Source organism: Necator americanus, chromosome I (assembly GCF_031761385.1).
Source record: "Necator americanus strain Aroian chromosome I, whole genome shotgun sequence".
In the NCBI taxonomy this organism is placed as follows: Eukaryota; Metazoa; Nematoda; class Chromadorea; order Rhabditida; family Ancylostomatidae; genus Necator; species Necator americanus.
This window is the reverse complement of record NC_087371.1, coordinates 18,124,206-18,142,587: the sequence shown is the minus strand read 5'-3', so window position 1 is coordinate 18,142,587 and position 18,382 is coordinate 18,124,206. Positions and strand designations below refer to the sequence as shown.

Below are 18,382 nucleotides of genomic sequence, written 5' to 3'. Positions count from 1 at the left end.
TGACGGCAGACTTTTTTTTCCAGATTTGGCTTTATTTCCAGTTAAGTTTAGCTGGCCAGAAAGTGCTGCCTAGCTGCAGCTGGCTAGAAGATCCTCTTTTTTGTAGATCGAAATCTTCATCATTTTCATTATCATCATCTTTCCATATTTTTCACCCAGAATAATCGCTTTCAGTCTTTTCAGGGAACTGCCAAAGACAGAAAAAGTTTCTTTCATTTCCTTCTCAAGAGGTCTTTTGCGTTCCCTATGTCCTCTCAATCTAGATATGACATAGGAAGTCCAATTCTTCTGGATCACTCGATTAGAACTTCTTGCAAATTCATTATGCGTCATAATTGCTGATTTTCTCTCCAACGCGATGTCAATGGGATTGTTCGTTAGCAGATCGTGTTCGATTTGAAGCTCATTTTTTGTTTCTTAGCTACTCTGTTGCTACATACCCCTGTTCGTGTTTACTAACAATTTCTGTTCGCATTCAAGGCATACAAAGCGCATTATTGGGATTAGTTGTTCGACGTCTGCGACCCTACATCTTCATTCTTTCAGAAAAGAGGCGTGGCCTTGACGTATCTTCGACTTCAGTAACATATGCTCATTCGTCGTGATTTACGGATACAACACTGCTGATACTTCTACTTATTTACACACTTCTGCATATTCACGCGACACATTAGCACCATTTTTCGGCAGTAAAAAATGAGTTGCATGGGATTAGCATTGAACGCCAGCGAAGTGCTCCAGTTACGAGACTACTATAAAAAGGTAGGCAAAGTTCGTTCATTTTCTCCTCTCCTTTTTTTCTTCGTCCCACGACACTTTGTGCTGCTTCTGATTTGGAATCTGACATTTTTTCCGCTTAGCTCTTTTTGCGAACCGCAATTATGCAAATCTCTGCTCGAGAAGTAGGTTTAATGTGGGGGCCCACGATGACATAGAAAATCTCCTTACTGAGATGCAGCTGCTCGGAAAGAACTCGTATTTCTTCTGGAAAAAAAGCTATGCAGAGGAACTCTGATATCTTTTTTATATTAAGTTATTTTAAGACAAGAAAAAAATTTAGTTCTCACCTTGCAGGAAACTTTTCAAGCAAATGAAATTGTTTTAGAAAGCTTGGTGTACACTCATATGATGCAGAGTGTAATCGGCTTAACCGAGATGATACTTCTAGACTAAATGTTTTGCAGAATATATCACATTGTTCTGGAGAAGCAGCAGCTGTCTTATTTTCTATTTTTATTCTTCTCCTCGGAATTTCCCTAAGCTCTAAACGGCTACAGTAAATGGAGGAAACGTTTTTCATGATGGGCTGCTCTGAAATAGCGAATTGCTCTTGGATTCCTTTGTTTGAGCTGATAAGAACGACGGTATATTCCGCAGCCCTTTCAATGTGGCTGCACACAACGATAAGGCTCTGAAAATGTGTAAAACATCGAAGGGCTGTTTGTCGCGATACAACTTCCGCAGACAGCTCATGAGTTTTGCCAAATTGTCTGTTGCAGGTTTTGAGTTTTCAAAACAAACGTTCCACCTCTTTCTTTTTTTGGGGGGAACGAAGAAGAAAATAGCGAATGTTTTTGAAGTCAGATCATGCTAATTTTAATGAAAAGAAGATATAAGAAGAAAAGATAAAAGTAATACAAGTACAAGTAATACAAGAAGAAACCATATTTTTAAAAAAATTATGGAGGTGAAACGTCCTGACGTATGAAATGCTAAAGGGCACAAAAGCTGAGACGGCGAAAACCAAGTCAACGAATAGGCTTAAATCATATGTAGAAGAAAAGGATTAGGAAATATTTCTGGAAAATATACATTGGTTGGATCTTCTGGTGTGATCGACTGCAAATTATTTCTTCAATGGCTATATTCTAATTTTTGATATTCAAACTGATTCATTCACAGACAGTGGCTGTATGCATCCATGTATCTTTCTAAAGTCACTAATATCTGAAGTTGGATAGAAAGAGAAAACCTTCTCAAACAAACTGCTCTGTAAAGACAATAAAAGAAGGTTGGCTGAGACCAGCCATTATTTACATCAAAAATGTGATATTAATTAGATGAAATTCGTTGCCTGCTACTTCAAATACCAGTAGTATATGAGTTCCTAAAAACATCACTCTGCAATTGTCATTATCTTTTCATCACAAACAGGAGGGCTTTGAGCATGAGGAATGTTTTAGGAACTCATGTACTACTGGTGTTTGAAGTACTCAGTAATTGTTATTATCTTTTTATCAGTAACGGTCAGGTGATGTCATTGAATTTTGGCTTTCTGCTCTCCTAATGACTCCAGGTGCTCTGTTTTCTCTCCTAGTTGTGTCCTCTATCACTGGTTTCCTTAATCTAAACAATAAAAAACGAGAGCGACAGAATTACGAGGGTGTGTCGTTGAAAACAATGCTACTGCTCTCCCAACAAGGCCACTCCATTGACGCCTGACTGACTTCGACAACCTTCGCTCCTCGTTCGAACAGTTGGTAGCGGAGCAAGAAGGCTTCTTTGAGCATTTGCAGCAATTAGTGGACTCTTTGTCGTAGGCTTCGCTGCACACTTATTCGCTAAGGAGTACTCCGCCTGAATCGGCTGTCGGTGTAGTCCTAGAAGTAAAATTTAGAGCTAAGGAGAACGCTGTGTTTGATAATGACGGAAATATTGTCGTTAGATCGCTCAAAAATATAATCTGACGACGACATATTCTATATGAAAATTATTTCGTAAAGCTGCTCTTTGACAAACCGTGAATGTTCTAACAAATTATATTTAGGATTATGATATGTTCGGTGATTATTTGCGAAAAGTGTGGAAGTGTAAACGAGCACTATTTATAGTAACGTATCTCTCGTTTGGATTTGTGGGATTTGATTTAATTTTCTCGCATAAATTTACTACAGGCGGATGCGCGAATGTAGCAGGTCCGTGTGTACTAAATATGCACGCGAAACCCTACGACGAGCGTCTTCCACGATCAACAACGAATCCACGATGAGTGGATTTGCTGAGTCGTGACCTGCCAGATCTCTGAAATTCTTCGTCTCATCTCTGAAATGGCGATGAGAAATTACGGAAACCTGTCCTACATAAGTGATGTCTAATGCTAGTTTTTACAACGTTGAGATGTTAGGAACGGATTTGCTTCGAGGATTCTGAGGGATTTGTGGAAGGGATTAGTTCAGGAAATCTCACATGAATACTCACATGAATCAAGACAGCAGCCGAAGCATCTTGGAAATATCCGCGTGAAAGGTTCATTAAATTCCTGTACAAAATTCATTCCCTTCAGACTTTTCCATCCTTACCTTCCGTGCTGTGCTTTTAGCGGATTTCTAGAGAAAAAGTTCAAAAGAGAATCGGTCTCTATTTTTTCGAATGAAGAAAATAATTCCAGCTTCTTCTGGTTTCTCTTCACACACATATATCCCAGCATTATCGTGGTTTCAACCAAGTTTCACTGGTTTAAATAATGTTTCGCTTAAAAATGATAGAACGGCCGTTGCTTCTTCCCGAGATATGAGTTAGAAGAGATTGGAAATCCTTAACGTAGGCAAAACGTCACTTTTCATTGTCTGTCTCCTTTGTATATTGCTTGTCATTTCACTTTTTTGCGAGCTGCACACGTGATTTGTCTCTAAGCACTTTTTATTTTCGAAGAATTGAATATTCCTGCCGAGAATCCCTAGAAACCAAAATTTTGAGTGGGTCCAAGTGCGGCTGTGATTGTTGTATCCTTCGTTTCTGGAAAAGTGCTCTTGAGACGATGACCTTCTGATGATTAACTATTCATAGAAATTCCGAACAAAGTCTATGAATGATTAAACTAAACCTCTGATACATAGTCGTTTCAGAATGTGGATTCTCTAAGAAACGCAGGGACGCAGCACAGAAGTCTCGTGCGCTGCACGACTGACGGTGCGAGACCTCCTAGGGTCGAGCGAGGCCGAGCTTTTTCGGGGCGGGGGGGATAACAACACTGATCTGCTGGTCACAGGGATTCATTGTTAGGCTACCTGCGCCTCCATAAACCTCAAATGATTCTGAATTGGAGTCGAACGTGTTGGCGGAAATGCAGTTACTATTAATTTATACTTTTCATATGAACGCTTGTGTCAGAAATTGGTCATGGTTTGGACCTTATGCATTCATCCTTTGAACATGAATTGAGCCCCTGTTTTAGATTATTCGAAATTTTGTGCTGGAAGTCAACGTATGCTATCCTCTGCCCACGTCTTTTATTAATAATGTAGTTAAGGAAATACTTAACATAAGCATTCATCGCTTTGTTCATCCTTGAACCATCAAAAACCATTTCACATTCACAGTGGCTACGTTATTTCTATGACTGGAAAACAAAAAAAGGCGGAACCGCTTTTTCTTGTTTCTCTTCGAAGAATGAGCACGGTTACCGTGTGTGTGTGGAATTTGATTCTCGTTGAGTTTCTTCTAAGTTTTTTGCATTATTTCCTTTGAAATGGACGTGCACCGTCTATCACATACCCGTTAGTGGTCTTTTGTGTGGACAACGTTTCCGACATGACACTACGACGCAACGGGCAAGTTTTCGGTGTGATCCCTATTCGTAAAGTTTCCCCTAGCGACTAATGTTTAGAGGGACTTTGTCGCCAGCAAAAAGGTGAAATGATGGTGCACTTTTGATGATGGATAGGTATAGGGAGATCCCCCCAGTGTCACATGTAATGTGACAACAAAGTTTGTGTGCACTCTTTCTAACAACCCTCGACATTGAAGCGTTGTTGGAGATGGATCTCCCAAGAACGTTTCATAAGAAGGAACGTTCTTGAGAGATCAAGAATCAAGGATTTTTCTAGAATTCGAATCGAATCGAATTCTAGAAAAAATCCTGAGGAATCAATCAAACGACCTCTGGATTGGTTTAAACACCTCATCATTTATATTTCAAAATATTCCAGTAAATTGCATTGAATTTAAGGATAGTGTTGTGGACGCTTATCCACTCGATGTCATGCAGAAACCCCAATGTAAAGATAGTTCCAGTTGCACTTTCATGAGAACGTGGAAGTGATGCAATTTCCGCAATTTCCGTCTGCCGTTAGATGTTTTTGTGACGTGCAGCAATTTCGGACAATGCCAATTGAACACTCTTCCAATTTACTGTTCCTAATTTATAAGCAGACTGAAATTGCTGATTGAGAAGTGAGTCATGATGAGTTACCAGTTACTTGACCATGTGTTATTTGATAAGCGATGAGTTAATCGAATTTAACACCTCCGCGTTGCTTCCGTTTCACTCATCTGAAAGAGTCCCTTCATCTCTGGAAACTCGCCGGAGCTGCCCAACAAAAAACTGCTTCTGCTTCGATGACTACATTGTATTCTTCCTTTCTTGTTTACTATGATGTTCATCTTTGATGACTGTGAGGATCCGAATTGAGATGTTAGGTAGAGTGCATACAGCGGCAGAGTAATTGAGGTAATATTGTTTGCCTAACGCGTGTCTCGAACGCTCGCCGTACGGACATTAATCGCTTCTTATTGGCTGCGAGAATCACAACTACGAGCAAAGATTCTTGATCCACAAGTGTAATAAAGGGTTTTTGTTGGCTGGAGGAGCGAATTACCGAACGAATCTTTTTTTGGTAACTTCTCTCCCCTATACTAGTACAAAATCATTTTAAAAAGTTGATTCGATCTTGTAAAGGCAGATATTTTTGTGACAAAAGGATGTTTTGCAGAATTTTCTCCTGGAAAACGGAGAAAATCTTTCCCGAACTCAGTTTCCTGTCGGCTCATCCGGGAATTACTACCTAAAGAGTCTGTAGTTTCTAAAGAGTCCTTTAAGCTGCACTTGAAATTTTCCAGTCTTTATAGGCTGCTGCCCTGCTGTAGGGGCAGGGTATGCATACCATCTAGTATTATGAATGCTGACAGTACAGATAGGCAATTAGCTGAAGAAAAACAAAATTTCCCGCTTAATAACCACATATCGTTTGCTAACGCGACGCCTACCGTAGTCGCCACGTGCTGTATGAATAGTAAATGATATCAAAGAATTTTATTCCATTCTGGGTGAACATCGTCGTCGAAAAGTAATTCCTTCAATGAACGCGATGATTGCGGAGTTTTATAGCACATTCCGAGCATGTGCTATCGACGTGAAAGTCGAGCAAAAGTGTTTAAAGGCATCACTCCACGAATCTGAGGTGGTACGGATTTCAAATGGAGTATTCGTACACGGAATAGTAGATTATGGAGAGGTGGCTGATTCCGTCCATTTCTTCCTAATTGCCGTAAAAAATGGCCCCGAAGATACGGCTTCAGTCGTTCTGGCGCACTATTTTCTACAGGGAATTCGACTGGCGCGCGCCAGCCTTGTGCGCGCGCCGCATCTTCCGGGCCGTTTTTTACGGCAATTAGGAAGGAATGGACGGAATCACCCACCTCTCCATAATCTAATAATATAAGAATACTCCGCCTGAAATCCGCCTCAGATTGGTGATGCCTTTGAGTAATGAAGAAGAGAATAATGCCACACACTTGGCTGCACCACATGCTGTCAAAGTCAGATATGTTCAACCGCATGTTGCGCGACGCGTCTGCCGCAACTCACGTTCTTTGTATGCTCTACATTACACCTACAAACATTACACCTGCGTGTATTGATTGGGTTCCATATTTGATTTTATTTGGACAGAGCCTCAGGCTCTACTTACTCCATCACTGTGTCGTTTCGACAAAACCCTCACCAATGTGTGCCCTCTAAAGCGGATTTTCGGATCTTTCGGTGGCTTTGCTCCCGTATGAGACGTTCCTCTCCCATTGTTTACTTTTTGTTGCTATTATGACGTAGGTGAATAGGAGAAGTTCGAGGTTGTTGATAGGGGACTGATATAGTGAGCGAACAGCGAAGAAACCCCGCTTCTACAGGGTTTCTTCTCGTAGACCAGAACAAGTGCAATCATTCTTTTTCATTTCAACATTATTTCATATCCCCGGAGGGAATGCATGAAATATTTTGAAGCAGATAAGCGTTTTTGTAGTCGACAGCAGAGGAGAACGAGAAATTCTCAGAATGTTCGCCAAAATGTAGCCAGAAAGCAAAATTGTTGAGCAGAAAATTAGGATTTCCTAAATATCTGACCTTTGCCGAACTTCTGTTAATTGGGCTCATCGTTTCCATTACAAAGCGTTCTAAACTTCTGAGGCTTGAAAAATGTGAACCTTTCTGAAGTTTCTCTGGGTGGAAATATAACGATGAAGATGCGTTATTATTGTTTCTCATAACTTCTTGGCAATTCTCTGGCACTGCTAAGAAACTTTGGAAAATGTGGAACGTTCTTTTTGAGAAGAACCAGGGCTCTACACACTGAACTTTTTTCACATATCATTAATGTCCTTAGCCATTTCATTGCATTTGTTATGTAGCGATCGGTTGCGCCTGAATGTTCAGATGTGCGAAGGTCCTCACAGGAACACATTTATCACTTTCTCAAAAAAAAAATTCCCCGCTTTGCAGATTTTGGACCCGTTCACTACTGTCTTCTCGGAGATTCATGCGTATCTGTACGTCTTCTTGTGCGTTGTTGGAGTGTTTGCCAACATTGCTATTGTCGTCGTTTTATTACGGTATGAGAAACAGCTTTCTTGTAGTTGTCCTGTATTTTTTAAAATATAATATCCGGAAAATTTTCTAGAAGAAAAAAAGTTATATATTCTTGAGACATTCAGTGATTTTGTTGATTTTTAAAATAAAACGTATATGTGCCAGGAATGAAAGTTCTACTCTCAAGATACGAAATTCTACTGAAACTCATATTTCCAGGCCCGCCATGCGAAGGTCTCCATTCAACTTGTTCCTTATTTGTATAGCTATTTGCGACGCGACCTTGATGGCTACATATCTGCTCTACAAGCACGTAAGCGCAATTTTTGAGAAATTTCCCTTATTATTTCTGTATTATGTTTTTCGTTCGATCAAGTACGTTTCATGTACAGATGTGCAAGGGTAAGGGCCACGCGACCTCTTTCGTTTCATTTTTTTCTCGCTCTTTTTCACTGGCTAACTTCTTAGAATGTTTGGGGCTCTATAGCGTCCGTTCCAAAAAGACCAAGGGTCTTTGGAGATACTCCAGAGTGTTCGAAGTCTATTATACTATGTGTTTATTTATTTATTTATTTTGTGTTCTTCTCACCAACCTGAATTTAACGTGGATCTCTCATCTCTGCCAGGTTTCTGCGTAGATTGTTAGGCTGAACCTTCTGATTAACTAATGTGCACGATTTTTAATCAACTCGTGCCATGTTTATACGACGTAATGAGCGGCACGGGGATTGGAGACATGTCTTGAACAGAAGTAAAGGGAAGCAAAAAAAAACCACCAGGATGTTCAAACGGCGTTTCATTGTGGATATTCAATCTTGGAAATGGACATTTTCCACGTTTAATCTGCTTATAAATGTGATTATTTATGGTTTAAATGCTTAGATCTCAGAGCTTCTAGTAATCTGTTTTCTTCTGCCATTGGCTTAAATTCCGGATGAGGAAGTCTCATTCAGAAAAATTCGGGTCATTGAAGGCCGGCAAAGCAGCAGATTTCTTGCAACTAACGTCAATGAACAATAATAGCTTTGTCTGAGCCAAAGAGTCAGCGACCCTGTGAAAAGTTCCAGAATGCGCTGCTAAGCAAAAGTGGATAGGACATCAGTAACAGTCACTCCGTTATTCAGGCAACACATGTCGTCCACAAAGACATATATTCCGTGTTGCATTTTTTCCGAGAAACAGAAAGCCCAGTACTGCGCGGTAACCTGCAAACGATGTAGTAATCCCCAATTATTAAATACGTACAATGAATCCTTCAATTTGTTTCCTTCGCTCCCGTTGAATTATGTTAACACGGACGCAGCGCAAACACGGAACCCTCATGCGGTATATTTATGCCTAGCAGAACATCTCCAACTTTTCGGAACAATGGGTCAAATATGTATGTGATCTGCGTAGATTTTAGCATGGCTTCACTCACCACTGTTGTTAAATAGAGAGGCCCTTGAGAATGGAAACCATTTGGTGAAGTTGAGAAGTACTATGTATGTTTGTTTTGAAGCTCTGAACTCTTCGTGCATTCCTCCGTAGATATTATATTTTCACTTCAATCTCTCCTGCAGAAAGAGGGACAGTTATACTAGGAATGTGCTGCGAAAATATCAATCAAGGATTATCTTTCGACATAAACAGGGCTAGTTTTTCATTTTCCTTGTAAAAAAGAGGAGCTCAGCCTTCTAGGGGATTATTACCGTCCGCAAAACGTAAACACACTTTGCTTTCTAAAATTTTACTTTCAAAAATAAAATTTCACCAATTTAGTGGAAAATATAAAGATGACTCTTAGAAATTTTTTATGGCGGCGGCAGCAGAGAAAGCATGAAATATCTTTTAGAAAAACTATTTTGCGTATGAAAATACTAGGAATTTCAGCAGTAGCAACAATGAAGGGGAACGAAATGTTAACCTCGGCACTCTTGAGTACCAGTGCATGGAGTAGATTGCATGTAAAAATACAGTGCTTGAATCGAATTCTCATTAAAAACGTTTCCCCAAATTCCTCGATATCCGCTTTGTATAACTTGTGCACCAGCGAAAACTTGAAAAATAACAAAAATTACTTTGTGCAAAATTATGCTGATTAAGGAAGTTAGTCGATTTGAAGAACAGAAAGAGAGAGATTGAAGGAAAATCACTAGAGCTTGCATAGCAAAATTGACATATATTGTCAGGAAATTCTGATCTTTAATGTTTGCGACTACCACATATCAAAATCTGCACAAAGTCCAGCGTAAGCCTACGTGTTGCTCCATTTAATATCAATAACGTTTTTCTCTTTGTTTATCCATCCCACACTTTGTATAGATTATGTACATACCTCAGAGAACAATCACTGTAGAAGAACAGTGTGACTTAATTTCTTCTCGGTAGAAATCCTGAGGGATGAACCTTCTAAGAACTTTCGGATCCAGTTGGATACCAGTATCGAAATGCTCAATAATTGGGGAAATCCTAGAAAGAATTGTGGTTATTACCCACAATTAAAATTAGCTTCCACCCTTGATCTCCACTTGTTTGAACTTAGATGCCCTCATCTCACCTAGCAAAAAAACGCAAGGAACTCATTTTCAAGTCAATACTACTTCCAAAGTTCCAGAAGAAATTCCAATTCTTTCTTTTTTTTCCCAAGCAATCCCATTTTAGGTGGAAGTCTGCCATCCGTGGTATTTCTCTCATGCATGGATGATTTACACAAAATTCTATGCGATGTTCTCTGTTTTTGTGCATAGTGCAAGTTTATGGTTTACTGTGAACATGGCCGTGATGAGGTAATAATGAATGACTTCGACGACAATCGTGAGATCCAGATTCAGTCCATTACTGTGCAGGTACCTGGTGCTGTATCGTGGGAGTCATTCGCACAGCCGCCTACCTCCATGCAACAACTACCTGGCCGCCTCTATCGCTATCGCAATTGGAGCTGTGATCGCGTTGATCGGTAGTCTGCCGAATATGCTTCGCTACAGGGTCAGTGCTTTTGTTTCTTTTTTAAGTGGATAAAAATGTGAATACCGTATCCCGAGGCATCGCATCAGCTGTATAAATGAACAATGAACGAATTGTATTGGTTCGTTGCACTTTGTGGAAGATTTCATGTGCTTAATCCTCCAGAAGAACACGAACAAATGATAAGCATGACAGGAGCCGATAATTCGTCACTCTGTGGCTTCTTTTGTTTTTTAGCTGCATATTTATTCTTCTAGAACATGCAGTTAGTCGCTTCAAAAGAAATTATAGGAAAAGATCACTTAAAAATTTTCTAGTTTCTTCGATCAGGTCAACGGTTTTGAAACTTCCGATCAGAAATTTAAAATTGGAAATTCGTCCCATCATTCGGGAAAATTTCGCATTTGAATTAGTTAGACTTCAACTTTGAATACTTTTTTGGAGTGGATTTTGTTATTTCCCATATCTACAGTTCTCTAGATAACGTTTAAAATCAAAGTGAAGTACAGGCGAAAATTTTCGAATCTTTAAGATATGGGGGATTTTTTTCAACGATTTTTGCGAAGACGACCACTTACTATCCATTTTTGATTGCAGCTTTTCTAAAAATAAAAGCGTTTTATCAGTTTTTATAAAAAAATTGGTCGAAAATTTCAAAACTTACATAAATTCCAGTAATATTCACCAAACATCGAGAAGTCTTCATGGGAATCAAAAGGATTTTGCACCCTCAGATAAACTCGCCACCTTTACTTCTGAAAATCTGATAATGCTTGAAATTTTAAACATTTTTCTTCTAAGATGTCTGCTATGACAGAAACAAATGGTAGTATTGTTATGAAACAAGTGAACATAAAGGTGTATTCGATTAAGGTCACTTCGCCATTCCCCTTCGCAGGTTCTAAGATCCTTTTTTCCAAAATTTTGTTGAGATACTCTTAATTGCATCGCAACATGATGCCGTCAGTGAAGCCGATTAAGCAAATGGCAAGAGAAAAAAGCAGGGAAAAAAAGCAAGAAAAAATGGAGTTCAGTGCCATCTGGTCCAGAAATAGCCAATCCCAATGGATTTTGGTACAAATTATCTCGCTATTTCTGGTAGATATTTTTTGTGATCTGCCAAGGGTAAGGAGCAAGTTACGTTGACCCGTGATTCAAATTTTTGCGACTTCATGGAATTTGGAAAGTCCGAGAAATAGAGTAGCGAGTCTATCGAACTACAGCCATATCAACTAATATGGCCTACCTCGATAGCAGCGCTCAACAACTTACTGTGAAATCTTTAATTTTAGATCTATTTACGGGGGGAAGTGCCTGTTCCAAAGATTTGTCTCACCACCAAATACCATTCTTCCTGGAGCGATTCCAGCACTATTTATCTATACGATCTGATACAGCCTACATGGTATAACTGCGACTGGGAACGGATCAACTTTTGGATGGCTGGTGAGTCCCTGCGCTGTGCGCTGTTCAGTGTCTTCGAGAAAATTGCGATTTGCAGCTTGTATCCTGAAGTTGATTCCATGTGTACTTCTCACTGTATTTATGACTCTGCTTGTTCGGATGCTGATCGAAGCGAGGGAGAGGAGGTCGCGACTTTGTGGTGGCGTTGCTACAGGGAACTCACAGGTGAGCGCCACGGTTTTGCCGGAGAAGAGGCACTGAAGAGTTTCATAAGACCTTTATTAAATACCAAGACTCCTTAAGCCTAGTTTTTTAGGCTGAACGCACTACTGCAATGCTTACAGTAATAGTAGCGGTTTTCCTGGTCACCGAATTGCCTCAGGGAATACTTGGATTAGCCGCCGGTAAGAACTTTAGGAACACTCCGGTTAAAACAACATTAATAAGATTACGATAAGTACGCATCTCTGTTAAAAGGGAAATAATGCGAAATGCATAATAGATGTTTGAAACCGTCCAACCATCAGTAAAGTCACAGAGAAACAACCAATTAAACTCATTATATTCTTCATAAACATTCTGTTTTCTGGTTAGTTATTATGTTACTGAGAATCTTCCTTTTTTATAAATGAAGTAATTCACATTAAATAAATACACGTAGAGAAATTCAAGGAAGTTCTACTGTACTGCATTACTGCCTCTCTACTAAAAATATCATGTCCCAAGTGAGTATAATAATTCAATAATTCATAGATAGTCAACTGGAACTTTCTACGAATTTCTAATTTTCAGAATGTTTTTTTAGGGGGAAAAAAAAAAAAAAAAAAAAGCCTCCTGATGGAAGAGTCGAAGAAATTTTAAAATTCTTACTTCCTAAATGCGCTTTCATTTTTACTTGTCCTGATGAATTACTTCTGGCTAACCCCTCTTATTTTTATTTTTCCTTGACAAATTATAGTGACTGGAAAGGGAGTGATGAATTCTTACTTGGTTTTATCTCCTTTTCTTTTTCGGGAATACTTTATATTCGAGAATCCACATGGACATGGTACGCATATGGACAGAACATGCTCTATTTCACTCTTCTGTTAACATTTGCACTAACTGACCTCTTTTCTCAAAGTGAAGAAGTAATGTCTTCCGAAATGGAAAAGTAGTATTTCATAGTAGAAAAGTACATGCATTTCCGAGGATCGTTTTTTTCAAAAAAAAAAAGTCGATCACGTGGGAAGATGTTGTCTGAAGATGGAATGAGGGCAGCGAACGCAGTTTCCTACCGAAAAAAATAGCTTTTTTGTTAGTAACTTCTTGAACTTCTCTCCAAATTAGTTGATCGCGGACCGCTTGAGCACCTTCGCCTAGAACTGCCAAACATTTTACTGACGACAGCAGCTGCGAAGTAATCTGTTTTTTAATAAATACCACTCAGACTTCTTTAATATCATTCAGAACAAGGTCCTGCACTCTTGTTTGAGCTTTTATTGTTAATCCCATTTGCGATCTTTAAGACCCTTCGGAAGATTTAGAAAAAGGGCAAACTGCTTTACCGAACCGTGAATTTGAAAAGGAGAGCCAAGACTTTTTAAGCCTTCCTTTTGCGTATTCTTCAAAGAAAGGAAAGCGTGTACAAAAAAATCTTCCTTCAAGATTTCTTTGCTTTTCATGCGTAGGAAAAGATTCATCCTCCTCATTTTCTATTAATTAAGGTGGTTTCATTCGTCTATGACTACTTCTTACTTTCACTGAGAAGAGACAGATTGAAACTGACGAGGACAGTAAAATCTTCGCCTCTGAGGAATGCAGCACATGTGTACGCCTTGATCTAAGTGAAGGCTGGTAGGCAGCATGCCAGCAAAAGCTAAGAAAACGCTTAGATTCAAGCAATACTCAGAGCTATATTCCCGAGAACGGTTTTCTGTATGGCTTTTTAGAAAGCTCTAAAAATTTAATCGGAAATGTCCATAAATAAGTGCTAGCGAACATGTTTCAGGCGTAAACCCTCGTCTAAGGTACATCACGAACCCACTCGGAAACTTCTTCGACCTTCTATCGCTTATCAATAGTGCAGTAAATTTTGTGTTATGTGCTCTGATGTCCCACGTCTTCAGAAGGTGAGAAAACCAATTTAGTCGTAATTCTCTCCTGGTTTCCAGAGACTCCAAGTAATGAAATGGTGACCATGTTTGATGAATTCCGCTTGCAGCTCAGCCATACCAATGAATACAGTCACTTCTAAACGTACATTTATCGTCACATCTGATACGAGTTTTATTTCAGAGAATTTCTTCAAACGTTCAGCATGTGTTGCCCTCAGTCAAGCGAAAATCATAGCGGTGCACCGATCACTAAGCCAACAAAAAAATCGGTGTGAATTTTTCTTAATAAAGAAAACGTTCCGAGTTTCTGTGTAATAGTAACTTAGTTCTAATTAATGATTTTTTAGCCAATTGCAAATTGTATTATTTTGGTTCGAGGTAGTTAAACACACGCATTTTCACGTTTTCAGTTGTTCGCCACACTAACGCCAATGCGGAAAACTAAGGGTTTTTTGCCGGTGCCCACAAGCGAACGTGAGGATCGTTCTTCCGATGAAAGAATGCAACAAATCACACGACAAGGATAGCTATCCTGCACGAAATCTAAACCTATCAGTTTTTTCAGAGTTCTATTATGTGAATCTCTTTGTGAATTTCTTTTTCTTCGACAGTCTCTGAATTTTGAACAGATTCGATAGTGATTTGTTAGAGAAATTCAGGACGTACATGCATAACAGTTAACGGTTATGCTGCGGTTAACCCGGAGCGGGTATAATGCTTATCGATCAATAACGATTGTACAAAATGCTGTTGTGAATCATTGGTTTGTCAGTAAATGACTTTACATGATCTTGTCGTTTTGATTGGAAAAAATCCTGAAAACGCGGAATGAGCATAGCGCTTTCGATGATGTAATCAAGAATGGGTAAGGTGACGTTGGTTATCTTTTGTTCTCTATTCCACAATATATTATCTGAAGTGAGCGAGCAAAACCTCTGCTAAAATTCTTTTGTTGCTAAATCCTTTTTTGTTTGTTTATTGCAATATTCTGGCTATATTCTCTAAAATATTTGAGCACGTTTTTCTAAGTTTTCTAAATTAAGAAGAGTTCAGTTGTATGTGATTTAACGACGAGGCAGAGATAGCGTCGACACTTCACTGCTTGACCGCTCGCTCGAGAAGGCGACTCGTGTGCCTGCATTCATACACATTCACGCGTTGTAAGGTGTTTCGTAGGAAAGATTGATCGGAATTGCCGTTTCGCAGGCCGTTTTTCAATCAATTAGGAAGAATCAAAAGTGACCGCGTTCACACTGATCCATATCCCTAACTTTGTTTTTGTGGAGAAATTTCAACATCGTGAGTACCGAAGCACGTAGCCCTTAGGTGAAGGGTGCAACAAAATCGAATGGTTCAAAATTCCAGACTGATTGCACATCGGCTGGTTCAGTGATTTGCGGCCACGATGTTGTTCCACTGTGCAGCCGCGTTCAATCAATCGTCATGACAATCGTTCATTAACAACTCGTTCTTTTAGTATAACTGCCATAACAACATAACATAAGGCTGTGGTAGCCGCGCACATCGTAAACATCATCGAGAATTCTTGTCCTCTTGTGGCTTTTTTGTGTTTTTCTTCTGAAAATTCACAATAACATTCGTTTCCTCCAACTTTTAGCTCCTCCATAGCTTCGAGTTGTAAAAAAGGTGCGAATTGGATGTACGTGTGAAAATTGTTGTCGTCGATGATTATATCACGTAATGTGTACGCGGTGACCGAATATTCTCATATCACGATCACAGATCCTAAAGAATAAGCAATTTCATTTGTGACACAATTTTTGTTCTAATTAAATCCAGTTGATCTGGAATCTAGACAATTATGTTGATCTGGAAATTCTAACTTTATTATTATTTATTTTTACATTATTTCTATTTTTTTATATTATTGTTACGTATTTATTTTAACTTTATTTATCAATTCTCCTAGGTCACGTCGGAGAAGCCAGAAAAGTTCTCATGCGCTTGCATCAATAATTCCTTAGAACGGCTTCACTTCAGTCCCCTTGTAGGTACTTCGATGATTTGGTTTGCAGAATTTTAGAGTATAGAAAGGATCTACAGTAGAATTAAATATTTGAAATCAGTGATTCTGAATTTACGCAATCAGGTCAAAGTTTGCGATCTTTGCTGTTGCAATGATCTGATATTGGTTGGAGACCATGTCACTCTGCTAAAGCAAGTGAACTGTCGATCAGACTTCATGATTTTTTCATTTAACTTTCTTACCAGGTCGAGTGCGATTTTTGCATAAATCGAAGTATCAAAGTCATCTTGTTCACGATCACCTTGTTTGCATTTCCTAGCTGGATGCACGGTGATGAAAAAAGAAAGCATTTGTGTTACCTCTTCTCCCTTAAAACAGAACTTCAATTTCTTTTCCTTTGCCTGAATTCTTTCGTTTGCAAAAAAGGCATCAAATGCACCTTGAAAGCGCAATTACACACCTATAATAAATCTGCGACGAACTGTGTGTGTTACGATTACTGGATGGAAAAAATTGAGTTAGACAAAAAACCCTTTTTTACAGAAGAAACATAATTAGAAACTAGCATCGCTGTTTCGATTGAGCGTTCAATGGCACTCACCGCATTTTCTTCTTGCTTGTAAAGTGCCCAGGTTTCTGAAGCATAGGTCAAAGCAGAACTGTGGTGTTGAAGAGGTGAGCTCGGAGCCGGGTGTTCCTGGCCTTCATCAATACATCCTCGAAGTTCTTATACGCCCCCTAAGCCGCTCCTTTTCTCCTGCCCAACTCGGGTCTCAGATCGTTCTTTATTTTAGTTCGCAACCCAAATAAACGTAGCTGGTGCATTCGAATATGCTCGTTGAGCATGAAAGGGGCATTCGAGACCCATCCACTACGCATGTACATCGTACTTTGTAAATTCAGCTGAAGACGGGTGCATCCACATGTTTCGTTGAACTAGGTCAGCATTCGTTGCACTTGGCTGATGCTACAATGTTAGCAGCACAATGCCATTAGTAAAGAGTAAATCGTTAATCTGCCGACAGTCAACTTTCACTCGTATGTCGTCCCATTAGGTTTTTTCAGTGCGTTCTCGAGAGTGGCCGTGAATATTTTAGGTGAGATTGTATCACTCTTTCGGACCCTCTCTTTACGTCAATGATGATATTCTTGTAGAATGGCGAAATTTTTGCCTTGAAGTTACAGTACAAATATCAAAATACCTTTATGTACTGAGTAGGAACACCCTGGTTGTCCAAGGCTTCCAACGCTTCCATGACTGTCTCAACTGAGTTAAAGGCCCCTTAAGTCGACAAAGGTGAGACGTAGCGGCATTTTGTACTCTCGATGAGTTTCGATACAGTGAATGTGGTGGATATGGTCAATCCTGCTGAATCCTTTTTGAAACCCTTCCGTGGATGATTTTCTCCAATCCCCTTCTCGATGCTATGGCTGTTCCATTTGGATTCCGGAGAGCACTCATCCTCCTCTTTCGATTGGCGAATTTTCGAAGGGTGTAGCGAATGCTCTTTCCCGCCTCTCCAGCTTCAGCCAACACTTCTGCTCTTCTCTCTTTGAGGTCTTCTTTTATCGCCTTTCTGCAAAGCCTTGCGAGCTCGGACGTGAGTTCCTGGTTCCCTGCTGCTCGCGCAGCTCCACGCTGACTTATCGGCTCTAGAGTTTCTGGAGACAAGCATCTCTTGGTGGATTTACATCTCTGAGCCTTTCTTGTGGAGATGTTCAACGAGCCGATCGTATTCCTCGTCGATTATTCCGTTGCCCAAGAGCGGGCTAGCGTGGCGAAAAGATGTGATGTGATGTGAAAACTAGTGATAGTTCTGGGACTTCGCGGCTTTCTCTTCTCTTCGAATAAGCGAAGATCTTTTCCGGAGGAGGCGATGGTCTGATCCCGTATAAAACTCTGGCACAACAGCGACATCCGTCATGCAAAACCTTACTGAGGATGAAGTGGTCATTTTCAGCACGGCACCCTCTACTCCCTTCTTCTTCTTCGTAGCCTGATGTCGGAACGTGAGCGACGAGATTGTCAAAGCTGGCGTTGGACCACATCTTCTCATCCGCAGACGTTCGAGTAATAAGTTGTTCGAAAGAGTAGATGTTCCTTGTCATACTTGTGTTGACAAGGACGCCAACTCCACCAACTCCTCTACTATCTCATGTTCCTAAAAACAGTTCTTCTCCAGTATCATACACCGCGTTCATTGGGTGGAATCTTGTCTCGGTCAGTCCCATGACCTCGTACATTAACTTCTTGGCTTGCATCATCAGATCTTCAGTGGATCATCCGATGCAAGCGGTGTGCGTCATAAGTACAGATCGTCATCCTAGTCCTTTCCTGTTTCGATAGCCTAAGATGGCTCCTACAACCCC

General features: G+C 39.9%; 2 protein-coding genes across 3 annotated transcripts; one reads left to right on the top strand and one right to left on the bottom strand.

Moving 5' to 3' along the window:
- Nucleotides 1-705: 705 nt before the first annotated feature.
- Nucleotides 706-14,552, top strand: RB195_006028 (uncharacterized protein; the record flags this gene model as incomplete). 2 transcript variants are annotated; one of them, XM_064178889.1, is made up of 11 exons in its annotated part: nt 706-762; nt 7,493-7,602; nt 7,799-7,892; nt 10,223-10,347; nt 10,408-10,546; nt 11,818-11,971; nt 12,027-12,154; nt 12,246-12,333; nt 13,920-14,040; nt 14,207-14,294; nt 14,436-14,552. In XM_064178889.1, 11 exons carry the CDS (start codon nt 706-708, stop codon nt 14,550-14,552), a joined length of 1,221 nt encoding a protein of 406 aa, XP_064035892.1. The 2 variants fall into 2 exon arrangements, with proteins under 2 accessions (XP_064035892.1, XP_013295842.2); XM_013440388.2 differs by lacking the exon at nt 706-762 and adding an exon at nt 7,419-7,436.
- Nucleotides 14,553-16,123: 1,571 nt separating this feature from the next.
- On the bottom strand, nt 16,124-18,121 carry RB195_006027 (uncharacterized protein; the record flags this gene model as incomplete). The annotated part of the gene is made up of 5 exons (XM_064178888.1): nt 16,124-16,198; nt 16,255-16,380; nt 17,215-17,294; nt 17,471-17,674; nt 17,950-18,121. The coding sequence occupies 5 exons, from the start codon at nt 18,119-18,121 to the stop codon at nt 16,124-16,126; spliced, it is 657 nt and encodes a 218-aa protein (XP_064035891.1).
- Nucleotides 18,122-18,382: the final 261 nt, after the last annotated feature.